Below are 18,325 nucleotides of genomic sequence, written 5' to 3'. Positions count from 1 at the left end.
TTGCAGCAGCTTTGTTTTAAGAACAAACAGCAACCATGTACTAGATCAATATACACAATAAACACAAATATATTCAGACTCTCCACCATGTAAAGCATTGTAAATAAATACTGTAACATCAATCCTGAAATTCACTGGCAACCAATGGAGGCACATATGGAGGCTACTGCTGTGCACAAAACGTCTCTGTAGCTGCCAAACATTTCCCTCCGAGTGATCCTTTAGATCATTTTGTGTATTTGCATGTGCTGTATCATTCAGCATTAGCACATCACAATTAGATTGAGATGTGCTAATTTAATGCTATTGTTACAGTGCCTTCATTTCACTTGCTTCTGAACTGAGAGAAACAAATTTGGTGCACAAATTAAATGTGTGCACCATATGACAGACTAAACTGAACAATTTATGGATGAATTTTTGGAAAGAACATTTCATGATGTATTGAAGTTCAGAATATGATTAAGTTAGACATTGATTTTGAACTACATAAAATAAGACTAAATAAAATTGCACATTTTAAAATAATATAAAAACTAAATGATTTAGTGGCATCTTGTCAGAGGTCTTACCTTTGTTTAAGTTTTTGAAAATCGGTACTTCTAATTTGGGAAATCACATCCATGCCAGTTTTAAGGATGTTTACCATGTATGTTTCAACTGTACTGTTTATGGGGGAAAAGAATATAGAGAAAAGGGGAAAAAAATTATTTTTGTAATCAAGAAATAGAATTATTTATTCACTGTAATACTAATTTTTTTTCATTACACAAACTTTAATTGGTTCCAGGACATTGCAATGTATCTTTTATTCAAATTAATTACTTTAAATTAGAATGAAACTAGATATCAAAATGTGTGATAACTTGATAATTTAAAGTACCAGGATTGTACTCCATATTTTGGAGTGTTTCTCTACTAAGATTAGTCATTACCCATTCCGCTCAGCTAGCTAGCCATTCTGCTAGCTAAGACTACCCAAGTCACACCATGCTACAAGCACATGCTTCCCCAGTGTAGCCAGAAACTTCCTATATTCTGCTATATTCTGGAAGTCATTAGACCAAACAAGCACTTCTGCTGTGACCAGTTTAATCAGGCACATCCATGAACAATACCTGTCAGACATGATTCTGATCTGTCTAACATATTACTAGAATACCTTACTTATCTTCAAAATATTGCTAAGCTAAAACATATAAGTAATTAATACTATCCACTGAGATAAGTGGTTCATGCATTAGGGACTCCTGGGCTGGACTACTGCAATGACCTGCTTTCTAGATATTCCAGTAAAAGTTAGAACAAACATCAGTTAGTCCAGATGGGCACAGTCAGAATGCTTTAATAACTATAAATTTGACTTGATTATTCTGATATTGTAAGTAGAGTGCCATCTTGTACTGCAATCAAGTACAAATTTGACTGAACAGATTATAAATTCTGCTATCAAGATAAAAAAATATGTTGTACATATTTAGAACACGCTGTGCTGACTGCCTGTTTGCTCAGCCAGCTCAGAACTGCTCACCTGCCTCACAATATACTATACACTTATACTGATAATATATAGAGTAGTGTAAACTCACTGTTACTCCATAATTCTTCATACATACTGCTCTTTATTTATATATTGGTCTTTGTTATTTTGCTCTGGTGTCAACCAAAATGGTCCTGCATTTGAGTCTCAAATTTTGACTCTCAAATTTTCCTCCATGCTCTGAGTGAGGGTTTCCTGCTAGTGTCATATCAACTTGGTCACTTAGTACTAGAACCAGGAATTCTGTAAAGCTGGTTTATAAAAACCCCCATTTGTAAACATAACTCTATACATAAACTGAAATTTCTACTAACTTAATGCCTCTGGGCAGCCCGACATATTCTGAAGTGAATGCAAGTCCTCAAATGTGCATTGCCAACTAACAGTCAAATGCATTAGTTAACACACTATACCATGTTAATTAGAGCTGGACAACATTTATATCACAATATTTTTCTTACTTTTGATCAATAAGATAATTCCAATATCGATATGAACTCTATAAATTATAAATTTATTATTAAACTAAACTGCAGACATGTTTTTTTTGTATATGAAATAGGAGAAAAATGCGTTTTAATAAACATACAACATGTGTGCGTCATGTTTACAATGAAACGTATGATACAAATGATTACACAATTTTCTTTCAGTGCTGGAACTGGCTGCATTTTTTCAAGGTAATTGAATTTCTGAATCATTAAAGAAAACAAAACAGTCATTGTTAAGATTGACATTATCTACCCCTTTCTAGATTTAAACAATTTGCAAGTGAAATATAAGTTTGCAAGTTTGCATGAAATATATATATTTAGTTGTGTAAAATGTTATACTTACTTAGTGGATAAAAGGTAGCAGAGGAATTCTAAGGGATTGTTTTTGATTGATGGAGCTCCTGGAAAGAACTGGGACTCCACAGCTCTTTGAGGAGGGGAAGGGAAAAATGTATATTTTATTAGTTAATAATGATAAAGAATGCTAAATGTATGCTTTCAAACACTAAATAATTATCCACGTGACATTAAATAATAGTTAAAAACAGCTTCACATATGTTTATCTAGAAGATACATTCGACAAAAATAACTTGAGCAATTTTGTATCAACATAGTTACCAATAAACTTTTAGATAGTGATGACATCTTGCCTTCATTACATTGACATTACATTATGAACACTCACATTACAACATACTTTACTACTGCAAAGAATCTCAATTAGACATTCATTATACTGTGTCTTGTCGTAATTTGATAGTGTTTTAATATCATGCTACATTCATTCATGTGTAATTGAATTTTTTATTTATCCCTTGTAAACTGTATGAAACTTGACATGTTTGGCCTTGTATAAAATCATTCTTGAGGATTTGCCGTGCTGCAAGTGCAAAATGCAAAATGCACATGGAAAAATGTTGGAAAGTACAGATGACTTCAAAAATACTGGAATTAATTATTTATTACTTGAAAGAAAAGGAAAACAATGTGCATTAAATGTGCATCAGTATGATATATATATATACACGAACCGGATTCCAAAAAAGTTGGGACAAGAAGAAGGGGAAAACTGAATGCAATGATGTGGAGGTGCCAACATCTAATATTATATTCAGAATAGAACACAAATCACAGATCAAAAGTTTAAACTGAGAAAACGTATCATTTTAAGGGAAAAATATGTTGTTTCAAAATTTCATGGCTTCAACAAATCCCAAAAAAGTTGGGACAAGGCCATTTTTTACCACTGTGTGGCATCCCCCCTTCTTCTTACAACACTCAACAGATGTCTGGGGACAGAGGAGCCCAGTTTCTCAAGTTTAGAAATAGGAATGCTCTCCCATTCATGTCTAATACAGGCCACTGTTCAATCGTCTTGGGCCTTCTTTGTCGCACCTTCCTCTTTATGATGTGCCAAATGTTCTCTATAGGTGAAAGATCTGGACTGCAGGCTGGCCATTTCAGTACCCGGATCCTTCTCCTACGTAGCCATGATGTTGTGATTGCTGCAGATTGTGGTCTGGCATTATCTTGTTGGAAAATGCAGGGTCTTCCCTGAAAGAGATGACGTCTAGATGGGAGCATATGTTGCTCTAGAACCTAAACATAGTTCTCTGCATTAATGGTGCCTTTCCAGACATGCAAGCTGCCCATGCCACAAGCACTCATGCAACCCCATACCATCATACACAAGTGTGTATTGCACTACATTATTTTGCTACTGAGTCAAGGCAAAATGTTGTAGGGGACACAATACAGGTACATAAAAGCACTGTTTGCAGAGCCATTTGTAAAATCACGCTTTTTTTATGTAAGCACATGTATGAGTAGGTCCAAATGCCCAAAAGGAGCGAGGCAGCATACCATCGGGCAGATGTTTTATGAAGTGGCTGGGTTCCCCAACGTGATAGGATGTACTGACTTCACCCATTTAAAGATAAATGCCCCCAGTGGATTCTTCCGTGAACAATAAAGGGTATCATTCATTCAACGCACAGATTGTCTGTCACAATGAGATAAAACCAACCACCACCCCGGTCAAAGCATAACAGTTTTACTTCAAATAGGGAAATGTAGCTTGGATGCTGTTAGGAGATTCTGGCTACTCTCTAAGAAAGTGGTTCATGACACCCCTGCTGAACACAACACGTGATGCAGAAACCTGTTACAATAACACTTACAGTTTATGGCCCTGCTCCTGAAAGTCCATGTAAAAATTTCCAGATGTACATTTTATAGTTTAAGGGGAGGTTTGTTTCTTGTGATGTGGTGGCACACCACCAAAAGGGAAAGGGAGAATTTGTTTTTCTTTAATTCTACTAAAGTAAAAAAAAAAATGGCTCTTTATTAACCATGTTCTGCCAGATGATTTGTCCCCACTCTAAGTATCACAGTACAACCAGCATTGCCTCTTTTTTTGGGCAATTTCAATATGGTGGAAATTGCCCCAGACTCCTCTTATAAACACTCATGTTAAGGTTCTTTGAGCTGCAGAGCCTTCAGTTCATTCTCAGTGGGTTCCGGGAGGGCACGCCCCAACGTACTTTCATCAAGTACAAGGTAAGGTGTGTTCCAAATGGCCCCCAACACTATTCCCTACATTGCTCACTACATAGTTAAGTATATAGTGAATAGGACACTGATTAATTTTGGGCACAACTCTGTACGGAAACCTGGAGCAGCCAAAGCCATGTAGAGAAAGCAGCTAGCAATCTGATCAGTACGACTTTGGTAAACTTCACAATAATCTATATTCTGAACCTACTGCACCTAAAGTAAAATATCTGAAGAATGAAAAATGTATAGAATTTTATACGAGTAGTGATAAAGCTGGTCTCGTTTATGACCACAGTTAATTTACGTTAGAGGAAAAGTCACTTTATTAAAGACCTTTATAAAGAACTCATGTATAAAGCTTTCCACGAGTACTGTACAGTATGTAGATAAAGAGAAAGTGTTTTAAAATAGAAAGCTATTTCTACCTGAGTTGGCCACAGAAATAAAACATATAGATGACACTGTCAAGTAAGATTCCTGATTAATTTGTACAGTTCAATGTGCCAATTGTCTAGATGGCTAGCTCTTAATTTGTCCAGTGGACTGCTGCTGGAGTCAGTGCTTCAAGAGCCACCACACACAGACATGTCCAGGACATTGGCTACAACAGTCGTATTCCATGTGTCAAGCCACTCATGACCTAGAGACAACACCAGAAGAGTCTCACCTGGGCCAAGGATAAAAGGACTGGACTGTTGCTCAGTTGTCCAAAGTCTTTTCAGATGAAAGAAAATGTTGCATTTCATTTGGGAATCAAGGTCCCAGAGTCTGAAGGAAGAGTGGAGAGGCACACAATTCAAGCTGCTTGAGTCTAGAGTGAAGTTTCCACAATCAGGGATGGTTTGAGGAGCCGTGTCATCTGCTGGTGTTGCTCCACTGTGTTATATCAAGTCCAAAGTCAGCACAGCCGTGTACAAGGAAATTTTAGAACACCTCATTCTTCCCTTGGCTGACAAGCTTTATGGAGATGCGGATTTCATTTTCCAGCAGGACTTGGCACCTGTCCACACTGCCAAAAATACCAGTACCTGGTTTAATACCCACAGTATCACTGTGCTTGATTGGCCAGCAAACTTGCCTGACCTAAACCCCATAGAGAATCTATAGGTTACTGTCAAGAGGAAGATGAGATACACCAGACCCAACAATGCATACGAGCTGAAGGCAGCTATCAAAGCAACCTGGGCTTCCATAACACCTCAGCAGTGCCACAGCTGATCACCTCCATGCCACGCTGCATTAATGCAGTAATTCATGCAAAGGAGCCCCGGCCAAGTATTGAGTGCATATAATGTACAATCCCAGTTCCAATGAAGTTGGGATGTTGTGTAAAACAAAAATAAAAACAGAATACGATGACTTGCTAATTCTTTTTAACCTTTCTTTAATTGAATTCACTACAAAGACAAGATATTTAATGTTCAAAAGAATAAACTATATTGCTTTTTTTTTTTTTTTCAAATATTCGCTCATTTTGAATTTGAGACCTGCAACACATTCCAAAAGAGTTGGGACGGGGGCAACAAAAGACTAAGAAAGTTGAGTAATGCTCAAAAAACACCTGTTTGGAACATTCCACTAGGGAACAGGTTAATTGTAAACAGGTGAGTGTCATGATTGGGTGTAAAGGGGGCATCCCCGAAGGGTTCAGTCATTCACAAGCAAGGATGAGGCGAGGTTCTCCACTTTGTGAACAACTGCGTGAGCAAATCATCAAGTAGTTTAAGAGCAATGTTTCTCAATGTACAATTGCAAGGAATTTAGGAATTTCATCATCTACAGTCCATAATAACATCAGATATTACCACATGGACAGAGGACCAAAATCACTGTCAGTGATCACAGTTTGCCGCTCCATCTACAAATGCAAGTTAAAACCACATATCAACAACACCCTGAAATGCCACCGGCTTGGACTGACACAAAGTGGAAAAGTGTCCTGTGGCCTGATGAGTTCACATTTCAAATTGTTTTTGGAGATCATGGACACCCTTGGGAGTGTTTATTTAAGAGAAGCAGCCTGATCTATGGCATCAGATCCAGTTCAAAAAAATTATTTTGTGTGAGGAAAAAACACATCAGGGAACCATGGCTGAGTTTTAGGGCCACGGCGTTGGAAAAAAAAAGAAGACTCTGAGAATAAAGTCAGAAATCTGAGAATATTTTCTGAATAATTCTGAGAAAAATCTTTTTAATGCCGTGGCTCTAAAACTCCGTTGTAGGTAACAAACAGTGCTGTCGCAAAGAAGAAAACATTTCTCGGGAGTAAATAACACTTTGAGTACGCCGAACTTTGCTCTTGGATTCTCCTTGTGCTAGAGGAAATGTTTCTGCGCTTGTGTTCTGACACCCCAAACACAGGAGACTATAATATATTTAATATAGATTTTTTATACATACACAAGCATTTGAACTAAACCTATTTTTCTTGGTCACGTTCTCACGTTAATGTGGTCGCCTATGTTCATTTAACCTAACAGCATGAGTATACACGCAAGCGTGCTGTGCTAACCGGGAATAGAAATTAAGGTTTATTGAACTATTAACCAAAGCTTATCATCGTTATCGAGCAAAAATTACTCATGAAACAAATCAATATTGTTTTATCACCCAGTACTGCTGTCACATCCTGGCCCAATCCTGTTTGTTTTCCCCTGCCATGTGGTTCTGTCTGTCTGTCTCCATCTCCGCACATGGCTTTGTTTTGTTTATGTTCATGCCCCGCCTTTGTTCCGCCTCCTCGTCTTTACCCTTGTTATTCGTTTCAGGTGTTTCTCGTTTGTTATTGTATTTAAGTCCCCTTCCCTCACTTCCTGGTGTCGTTCATTGTTCTTTGTTTCGTTTGCTATGTTCTTTGTAATGTTCGCCTTGTTCTCCGTATTCTTCTTTGTATTGTTCGTTTCGTTTCTCCTGCTCGTGTACACGTCATCATAAATCAGGATGAATACTTGTAACAGCAAACAAAGAACAGTTACTCTCTTAAATATTTTGACTTAATTTCTGCCAGCATAAAACTTTAAACTATAAAAGGTAAAACAATTTAAACTATAACCTTTATTCTATCCATTAGCCTAATTTAATCCTTACATTTCTTCCCTGTCTCACATAAGAAACGTCCTCGTTTCACTGTATACAACTGAGCAGTACATCAACAATGAAATAAAGTCCTGTAATCTTCATGTGTGAATGTGTGAGAACAGTCTTATTTCAGAACATAGTCCATCAAGTAACTGGGCAACTTCACTTGACGTCGGCCTGGGCAAGCTGAAGAACCTGAACTGTGGCCCATAGTATCTAGAGGAGAGGCAGGTGACTGACTGACTAACGGAAGATCACAGGGGTCAGCAACTAAAGCTTGGGACTGAAGTGCTTGAACTTGGGGCGTACAAGTCTGTGAAGATGAAGGAGGCTGACTATCAGGAGATACATCAAGGGTCCTGATGCTTTGAGAATTTGAATGTGTGAAGGGCAGAGCACCTGATAACGCGTTCAAGGGTGGGAGTTGTGGTTGCTTAGGTAAACCACATGCTGCTGTGTCACACTTTTCAGCAGGAACCGAAGAGAGGTAAGGCTTTAGCCGATTGTAATGGACAATTTGAGAGTTATCAGATTTGTTCAAGAGATAGCGGATCCTGTATATCACTCCAGTACTGCCATCATCAGAGCCAAGGCACTCCAGTATCTCAAATGGACCTTTCCAGTGAGGAGCAAGCTTATGTCTAGCCGTGGTGGGGTCGTTTAACCATACAAGGTCTCCAGGATGATAAGGAGTATGTTTAATAAACTTGTCGTACTGTCGTTTTTGCTGGATGTGTGCAAGTTCTCTATTTTGTGCCGCAGATTTAAAGGCAGACCGTAGTTTGCATGTGAGCTGAGCTGCATAATCCGCAGGTGATCCTGATGTAGACGCAGATGGTATATTGCACGGTAACAACAGATTAGCAGGCATTCTAGCTTCCCGTCCATGAGTGAGAAAAAAAGGGCTGAAGCCAGTTGTAGTATGAGGGCTGGTGTTATAAGTCAGAGCCACTTGGTTGAGACAATCATCCCACTCACACGGTTGTTGAAGTAATAACTTAGCCAGTTGGTCGATAAGTGTTCTATTAAAACGCTCAACCATGCCGTCACACTGGGGATGATATGGGCTTGTTCTCGTTTTCTGAACACCAAGCAATTTACAGAGATGACTTATGAGGTCAGACTCAAACTGACGGCCTTGATCAGTGTGCAGTGTTTCTGGAATGCCATGTTCCCGAATGTAGTTTTCAAAAAGACATCTTGCTACTGTTGTAGAGCGCTGATCAGGGATAGCATAAAGATTTACATACTTGGAAAAATAATCTTGAACAACAAGCACATATCTGTTGCCACGGCTAGAGATGAGCAATTCAAGAATTTCAGCAGCAACTTTTTGAGCCGGTGAGGTAGCAACGATTGTTTTCATAGGTGCCCTCTGGTGAGGTGTAGGGCTACGTCTAGCATCACATGGAGCACATCTTCTGCACCATTCACGAATGTCACGTGACATAAATGGCCAGTAACAAATCTGTTGTGCCCACTTCAAGACTTTCTCCGCAGAGTGATGACCAGCTACTGGACTTCCATGAAGCAGCTTGAGAATATTTTCTTGCAAAGCTTTTGGTACAATAACTTGATGCAACACTGACCCAGAAGATGGACTATAGACCTTGCGGCAGAGCACACCATTGTTAAAAGTCAGCCTATGATATTCCTGCCACAATGCTCTCTCTACCAGCGAACGCTTTTTCATACGCCAATAAGGTGGCCTTTGACCTCTAGCTTTCCAGCTCATTATTTCTGACAGGAAGGGATCCTGCAGTCGTTTCTCCCTTAACTCATAATCTGTGAGCTGCAGTACAAATGTAGAGGAAGTAATCTCAGAAGGACAGTGTGAAACCAGGCTGAGTGGCTGTGATGCATTCGGAGTGTCAGCAGCATCAACTAAGATCAGTATTGGGAAAATTACCTCGGGGTGATGTACGAACAGGACTAGACAGAGTAACGATGGCAGACTCTTTAACAACTGCTTTTGAACTGTTGGTCTGGCTGGAGGTGGTGATCTGTTCAGCGGGTCTATCAACATCTGGGCGACGTGACAGAGCATCAGCATTTCTATGACTTTGTCCGTCTCTGTAGATAACAGTCCATTCAAAAGGATCAAGCTCTAAAGCCCAACGCGCACGTCGCCCAGTTCTATCATTGTCAATAGGGATTTTTCGAAGGCCCACGAGAGGTTTATGATCAGTGATTATCGCAAAGGGTTGCTTGTAGAGATAATGCCTGAAATGCCTCACTGCCCAAACAATGGCCCAGAGTTCCCGATCATATGTTGACCATCTTCGTTCAGCTTTTGTGAGAACATGACTAGCATATGCAACAACCATCTCATGGCTTCCATGTTTCTGAGTTAGTACAGCTCCAATAGCAGAGCAAGAAGCATCAGTATAAAGAGAGAAGGGCAATGCAAAATCTGGAAAAGCAACAACCGGAGGATTCGACAAGGCATGTTTCAGATAACTGAAGGCATCTTGGCACTGAGAGGTCCACTGAAAAGGTACATTCTTCTCTGTAAGTGCATGGAGAGGGACTGCATGGTGTGCAAAATTTCTGATGAACTTGCGGTAGTAAGAACAAAGTCCCAAGAATGATCTGACTTCTATAGGATTGCATGGGGTAGGCCAATCGGCAACACATTGTACATTTTGTGGATCTGGCTGAGTGCCATTTTTAGAAACAACGTGACCTAGGAACTGGACATGGTCTTTGGCCAAATAGCATTTAGCAGGGTTTAACTTGAGACCAGTTGCTTGAAATCTGGAGAAAACCTCTTCCAAATGCTGAAGATGATCACTGAAAGAACGGCTGAAAATCAGGATATCGTCCAAGTACACTAAACATGTCTTCCATGGGAGACCACGGAGCACCATTTCCATTAACCTCTGAAATGTTCCTGGGGCATTTGTAAGACCCATAGGTAAGACTTTGAACTGGTAGAGCCCAGAGCCAGTAGTGAATGCAGTTTTTTCCCGATCTTGTTTCTCTACTTCAACTTGCCAGTAACCATGCTGAAGATCCATTGTTGAGAACCAAGCAGAACCAGATAAAGAATCAAGTGCATCATCAACTCTAGGTAGAGGATGAGAGTCCTTGGTAGTCACAGCGTTTAACTTCCTATAATCCAGGCAAAATCGCCAGGTGCCATCCTTTTTGCGAACTAACACAACTGGTGCAGCCCAAGGACTATAACTCTCCTCAATAATATCTGCTTTCAATAGTTTATCTACTTGACTCTGTATTTCTGCTCTCTGATCTGGTGTTACTCTATAGGGTCTCTGCTTAATAGAAGCAGCACTCCCTGTGTGTATGCGATGTTTGATTATGCCTGTGCGACCTCTATCTTCAGGATGCATACTGAACACCCCGGAGTATTTCTTAAGCAAGGACTTTAGTGACTGTGCTTGAGGAGGAGACAGATTTGCATCATCTATTTGTACAGGTGGTACAATATCATTATGCACTGGTGCTATCACACAGCATGTCTCTTCAACTACTGGAGTATCATTAGATGAAGTGGAATGGAACTCACCCAGATGTTGACCTGGTCGCAATTCAATGTCTTCCGCAGTGGTGTTTAACACACGAACAACAGTCATGCCATTCTGAACTTCACTGATAGAATGTGCTATACTAATATTACAAGTTGGATTAGGGACAAAAACACCTACATAATCAGTTGGCACAGGAGAAACAGCTGTAGCTCCTGAAACGCAAGCTGTGATGATGGTTTCACTCATAGCAGGAAGTTTAACAGGTGCTAGAACAGACACATTACAACAGGCTGTTACCTCATGGCCTTTTGGTAACAAAGGAAGATGCATGTTCCACAACAGCAGTGATTTAGTTCTGATATTGAGCAGGGCATGATGTTTTTCTAAGAAATCCCATCCAAGTATGACTGGGTAATGAGCTCCTCTGACAATTTGGAAGTCATGCTGTAATAACTCTTTCCCTAGCCTAATGCCAAGAGTCAAAGTGCCTAAGATGTCTAAGCACTGTCCATTCACTGAGCGAGCTAGTACAAAGGAGGCTTTCATAGGATGTCTTTTCAATGCTGGATGTGAGATTCTGAAATCTTCACTTACAATAGAAATAGTCGAACCAGTGTCAAGCAAAGCAGATACTTCAATCCCTTCCATAATAGCGAGAATGTAAGCTGAAACAGTGTCAGTTGTGTGCAAATCATGCCGATCCATGGGGGAGTGTGTTAAGCTGGAGCTCTGATGTAGTAGCTGATGTTTGCCCCTCAGCAGCAGCTAATGGGAGTTTCCCTGCTGGGTGGTATAAGAGCGCACCTTTTTCTCCGGAGACTGGAAACGAACATTGCGTCTATAGTTTGGACTCATATCTCTATCCCTTCTTGGAATGGGACTAGAACTACGTCGGCAATCATAATCATCGGTAGGATGTGAACTATGTTTGGAATGAGGATTTGGTCGGCGTTCTGGAGAACAATACTGTGTAAGATTTTCATCTCTATACTGTTCATGCAGGTTCGAGTAAATTTGAGAGGCAGACTGATGCTCATAATGGGGTTCAGGGGTACGAGAACAAGCATAATGCTGATCAGGAGAATGATGCCATGAATGGTATGACCGGTAGTGAGAGGGGGAAGGGCTGCGTACATGGCCACGTGTACGCTCCTGTGAGAAAGTTTTACTCGACCAAGTATCTAAACGCTGTGTAAGGTGAGCATTCTTCTCTTGCAATTGTCGCATGTCAGTTTTTAAGCTGTTTACAGTAACAGTCAGCTCCTCAATAGCCTGAACAAGTTTGTCATCAGAAGACTTAGAGCGAACCATAGCTACCTGATCAGGGGTCAGAGAAACAGGTGAACAAGTAGATGCAGACTGAAATGCAACACGTGCTCTCTCACAGCGACTGGCAATGATGACTGCTTCCTCCATACTGGACGCACCCATCTCATGAACCTTTGACTGTAAATGTGGGTCTAAACCAGCTACAAAACGACGAAATTTCTCTCCTTCCTGAGCATTACCATCATATTTAGGGAAGGCTTCCAGCACAAGACGAGTGATATCTGCACTATACACATCCAGACTCTCACCAGACTTACGAGGGCGTGCATTCACGTGTGTTTGAAAAAATGGTAAAGTGTATGTAGAGCCAAAAACATTCTTGAGCTTTTCTTTTACTTGGCTGTAACTTTGCTGGACTGTTGGAGATAAGCTATCCCAATACAAAAATGCTGCCCCGGCCAGACGAGTTGGTAGAGCAGAAGCTAACATTACAGACAAGTCAGAAGCTGGATGATGCATAGCCTGTACTGCTACTTCAAAACGGCGAGCCCAACTACTGAATGAATCAGTGCCATCTCCATTAAAAGCAGGTGGAAGGTCAATTTTTATGTTCCCATATACATAATTCGGGGCCATCTGCTGCCCAACAGCACCATCTACTGTTCTCGGATGGTAATTGCTACTGCTTTCCGCCGCTAACTGCTCAGTTCCACTATCAGCCTCAGACATGTTGAGCCAAAAATAAAAATGGTCGGAAAAGTAAAATGTAGGCAAAAACTGAAAACTACAAAACGTAGCTAAGACAAACTGCAAAAATCCTTAGCTCACCAGCTTCATGAAGAGTAAAAAAAAATCCGTGTGCTAGGAGAAATTCAAACGAGGGAGTCGTCACCTCGGAGAGAAAAAAAAAATCACCCAAAACGCACAAAAACCGCCAAATATATCCACCGCTGCTACCAGATGTACACGTGGGGGTTCGATATAGGGTGGTTGGATCACTCTTCTTTCAAAAAGAAACTAGATGGAGACGGATAATTTCCTGGCAGTGCTGTCTTTTTATTTTTTTTCCGTTCGAAGCCACACTCTCTTTTTCTATACACTTCCCCTTTTTTTTCTAACATCACATGACTTCTTCCACCAATCATAAATCAGGATGAATACTTGTAACAGCAAACAAAGAATAGTTACTCCCTTAAATATTTTGACTTAATTTCTGCCAGCATAAAACTTTAAACTATAAAAGGTAAAACAATTTAAACTATAACCTTTATTCTATCCATTAGCCTAATTTAATCCTTACACTCGTTTCATGCCCCATTCATGTAGTGTTGTTTCGTCTTGTTTTGCTTGCTCTGTTTCTAGTCATGTTATTTCTTCGATTCCTGTTTGCCCTCGAGTTTGTTTCTGTTTGTTTTGTTAATTCCCTGTGAATAAAGTCTGTGTTATTAGCGTGTGCGTCCGCCCCCGTCAGTCCGCACCCCTCGACCCTAACAACTGCCTACATATTATTCTAATTATGTTTTTAATCTATGACAAAATATTGGCTTCATAAATAAACTGTGTACTTACATTTGCAGTTCATATGTATTTCATCTTATTATACAACCATACATTAAATAATGCATTAACAGCAGCATTAAATAACTACTTGAATTTAATTCTTATTATACATACAAAAGCCTTATTTACTTTTATACATTTTCAGCAGTAAAACCATGAAACTTTGCTACATCTGATACAGCACTGTTCCTAAAGGTGTAGCTGCTAGAGTTAGAAGAATCTAGAAGTGGTGGATAAGGCAGATCTGGAGCAAGAGGCAATGATTTCTCTCTAAAAGAACAGAGGACCAGCAATTTGACCACAGCAAAAGATTTCACCATGAGCTGTGTGATTCCTCCTTTATTTCAAAGCATTTATTCTATTTTTATTCCAGCAGTTTGTTTGCTCAAGTATTTGCCTGTTCTAATCCTCTGTCATTCAGACACATGATTAAGATATTTAAAGACACTCCACTACAGAACAGCATCTCATCAACCATCAACAGCCTGACACAACTGACCAGGTAACTGCTGGCTGTGAGGAAATCTGTTGCAGTATCAGAGAACTTGAATACCTAGGTTTATGTCGGTGTCATATCTGTTTTTCTAATTTCCTTTTTACTGCAAGCTCACTGCTGGGTCCTGTTTACTGTGAAAATAATCAAATATGTTTACACTGATACCACCCAACCCATCCTCCATTTTATATCCAATAGGATTCAGAGTTGCGCTTCATTAGGTGTGTGTATAGACCCACCCTATGTAAAAAATACAAAATTAAGCAAGTGTTGCCCTTTTCATGTACAGCGCATATCGATTGTTTATATCTACAGCGTGGGCCATTTATATGGATACACCTTAATAAAATGGGAATGGTAGGTTGGTTGGATTTTAACTTCCTGTTTGTGACACATTAGAATATAGGAGGGGGGAAACTTTTCAAGATGGGTGGTGACCATGGCGGCTATTTTGGATCCAACTATTGTTTTTTCAATGGGAAGAGGGTCATGTTACACATCAGACTTATTGGGAATTTCACAAGAAAAGCAATGCTGTGCTTGGTTTTAATTTAACTTTCATTTACATTAAAAACTTAATTAAAAACTGAAGAAAAATAGACTAAAACTAAAGTAACAAGCCTGTTTGGAATATGTAGTGAGTAAAAGTTAAAAGTATTGTGTGACAGAAACACACATACAGATGCTTAAAAAATGCTTAACTTAAAAATACTTTATTTTTATGTATTTAAGTACAGTAACAAAGTACATGTACTTCATTACCACCTCTGCATCTCATTTGTAACAAATCCAATGTTGTTGAAGTACATTTATTCAGTAAATAATTTACTGCAAATACATTTTCCTTGCATTGTATTACGGGAACTAAAAGTGTGCACACACAAACTGTGCCATCTGAATAAGAAAAACAAAAAAAAATTCAATTAGAAGAACAAAACACTTACCCCAAAACCTCATGCAGTTGTTCTTTTTGAATGACTCCTTTAAACATGTTCACAGGTCTGTGGAAGAAATGTTTTATGGTTCTGTTTAAATCATGGTTGTACATTTAGATATACATCTTAAAAAAACAAATGAACAGGGAAAAACTCTTACTGTAAATACTCTTGAATATTCTTCTGTGTTGCCAACGAATGAATCGCATTTTGAACATCATCCTTGTAGAAAAAAAACAGTCTTCGAATAGTCCTTTAAAAAATGCATTAATATATTTGTATAATATAATAATAACAATACCATATATAAAATGTTGTTTTCCACTGATTTAAAGAAAAAAAATCTTGGCATTTAGGAGTTTTTAGCTTTCTATGTTACCTCTATGTGCTATTCAGGAAACATGGTATACTATCTATCACTGATAAAAATATTTTTAATGTTACATTATTTTTTCTGCCACCAGTTAGAATGGAGTTTTAAGTTCGAGGTAGCAATCCATTGAAAGTATATATACTTTCGTCATATTTTAATGTCCTTTTTGTTTGAATCAACTAAGTTGGACTTACCGAGCTGCTGCAACTAAATCATCCTGCTCTCCTTTAACCCTCTCCTCAACACTGATTGTATTGGCTGTGTCTTTGAAGGAGTTCCAGTGACCTTGAATTGCAATCCTTAAGAACAAATCAGTAAATGTTCTAATAATCCGCATACTGCTTTAATTAATGCAGTTCCAACTGAATTATTTGGTTCCTACCTGTTTGTTCTGAGCTGATGGTCTTTCACAAATCTCTCAGTTACGTCTCTGACTTTATCCAACCAGTTCAGAAATACTTGTGCCCCAAATTCCACTGTTTTTTCAAAGTTCTCATAATCTTTGTCTGATAACTTGAAACTCTCCACTCCTTCATAAAGATTCATGAAAAATTCTAATTGTTAAACACAACACTAAATGAAACAAATACAGTAGAATGAAGACAATGTCTTGATAATAAATATAGCGGCCACAAACTGCGTAATTGGCATATACATTTTTTGAATAAAACAATACCAGGGGAACTCTAACAGACCAGTGTTCTTATACAAACTAAAATATGCCCATTTTCACTAGCATCAGGCTGAGAAATTAAGGGCCATTCTACACATTCAGAGAGAGTAAAGCCGATGATGCTCTCTTGGACTCGTAGCCATGCATGCTCTACCAGGGATTGAACCGATAAGCTCTCAAAGCTAGGGCCAAACTATCCACAGATTCTTCTACATACTGTGACATATCAAAAAGGACTTCATGGAAACAGCAAATAGATTAAAATCACATATTAGATCAGCTAATTCAGTTAGTATGGCTATTGCCAAGAACCTAGTAGTTACCCATGATCAGACCATAAATTGACACACCAACCGTACTGGTTTGGTGTATAATTTAAATAGCCAATGATTGATGATTACAGGAATGTTGTGGTTGCAGTTAAGAAAAGAGTGGGGAGGGCCCAGTGAGAAGCTCTAATTGATTGGCATAGGATATTTTACATCATATCCTGTGCATAATTACAATATTTTTAATGCTTTGAAAATATTACACTTAACAAGATTAAAATAAAATTGCTTCATATATTTAGGAGCTTTTTTTGTATATTCCTGTACAGACCAGATGAAAAAAAAACATCAGCTTCTAAAGCCAGTAGTTAATTACATTTTAATGGTTGAATCATTGTCACACATACTGGTACTGACTGTTCTGTTTCTCAGACCTGGTCCTGAAGACCCCCTTCCTTCCCTGATTTAAACACACCTATTTTAACTCAATAATGGGCAGTTATTGAGCTGATTAGCTTGATCAGGTGTTGTGTCTAAGCAGGGACACATCAAAAATAGCAAGGCAGTTGACCTCCAGGTCCATGGGTTGAGAAATACTGTTTTAACGGACTAAGGACTACGATTTCCGGAGGACTTCCACTGAACCCAGTCCACTGACAAACAAAACACTTTCCAAAGATGGCCTAATGCTGTGCAACTGTTCTTGTGTATTTAACCTCGTGCACGTTTTCACTGTTAATTCAGCTAAAGTCAGGAACAAATCAGCTGCATCAATGCAAGCTATTTCTTTAGTTAAAAGTCATTCTGTAATAAGTTACCTTGGTAGCTTCCAGGTTAATTTGCCAAAGAAAGCTGGAGACAGCAGGTTGAGAGTGGCTGTGGCAAACTAAAAGGTCCCTTATCTGTCTGGAGCTACACCCAAAGCTATGGCTAATTTCCATCGACTGAAAGTCTCCTAAGCTGGGCGGACACATCGGAAGCCATATTCCCTGAATTGCCTCAACAATAAAACACCCTGCCCCAAAAAGAGGGAACACTGGGCAGCAAGGTCTTGGGGAGTGATGCCCAGTCTGATGTCCTCAATATGGCGGATATGGATTAGGATGTGAAATGTTCCTTTTTCTGAAGAACAGGTTTACTTTTCTTGCGTTGTTTCAAAAACTTCTCCATCTCATTCATATTCACTGTCTGAAAAACTGCCTCAAACTGCTTTAACCCACCCAGGAGCATTCATTCATTCATTATCTGTAACCGCTTATCCAGTTCAGTGTCGCGGTGGGTCCAGAGCCTACCTGGAATCATTGGGCGCAAGGCGGGAATACACCCTGGAGGGGGCGCCAGTCCTTCACAGGGCAACACACACACACACCCCTACGGACACTTTTGAGTCGCCAATCCACCTACCAATGTGTGTTTTGGACTGTGGGAGGAAACCGGAGCACCCAGAGGAAACCCACGGGGACATGGGGAGAACACCCCAATTCCTCACAGACAGTCACCCGGAGCGGGAATCGAACCCACAACCTCCAGGTCCCTGGAGCTGTGTGACTGCGACACTACCTGCTGCGCCACCATGCCGCCCTACTAGGT

At 39.5% G+C, this 18,325-nt stretch overlaps 1 protein-coding gene across 1 annotated transcript in view; it reads right to left on the bottom strand.

The window, feature by feature from the left end:
* LOC136699908 (uncharacterized) overlaps nucleotides 1-18,325 on the bottom strand; it is a 33,001-nt gene that overhangs the window by 12,430 nt on the left and 2,246 nt on the right. Inside the window, exons 2-7 of the mRNA XM_066674963.1 lie at nucleotides 16,176-16,323; nucleotides 15,988-16,092; nucleotides 15,581-15,673; nucleotides 15,430-15,486; nucleotides 2,378-2,461; nucleotides 573-665 (exon numbers count right to left, since the gene is read on the bottom strand). Of these exons, the coding sequence (XP_066531060.1) occupies nucleotides 573-665; nucleotides 2,378-2,461; nucleotides 15,430-15,486; nucleotides 15,581-15,673; nucleotides 15,988-16,092; nucleotides 16,176-16,323 (580 nt within the window). The remainder of the gene's footprint in view (nucleotides 1-572; nucleotides 666-2,377; nucleotides 2,462-15,429; nucleotides 15,487-15,580; nucleotides 15,674-15,987; nucleotides 16,093-16,175; nucleotides 16,324-18,325) is intronic.

Source organism: Hoplias malabaricus, chromosome 6, assembly GCF_029633855.1.
Source record: "Hoplias malabaricus isolate fHopMal1 chromosome 6, fHopMal1.hap1, whole genome shotgun sequence".
NCBI classification, from domain to species: Eukaryota; Metazoa; Chordata; class Actinopteri; order Characiformes; family Erythrinidae; genus Hoplias; species Hoplias malabaricus.
Note: the sequence above shows the minus strand (reverse complement) of the source record. Positions and strands in the feature narration are given on the sequence as shown.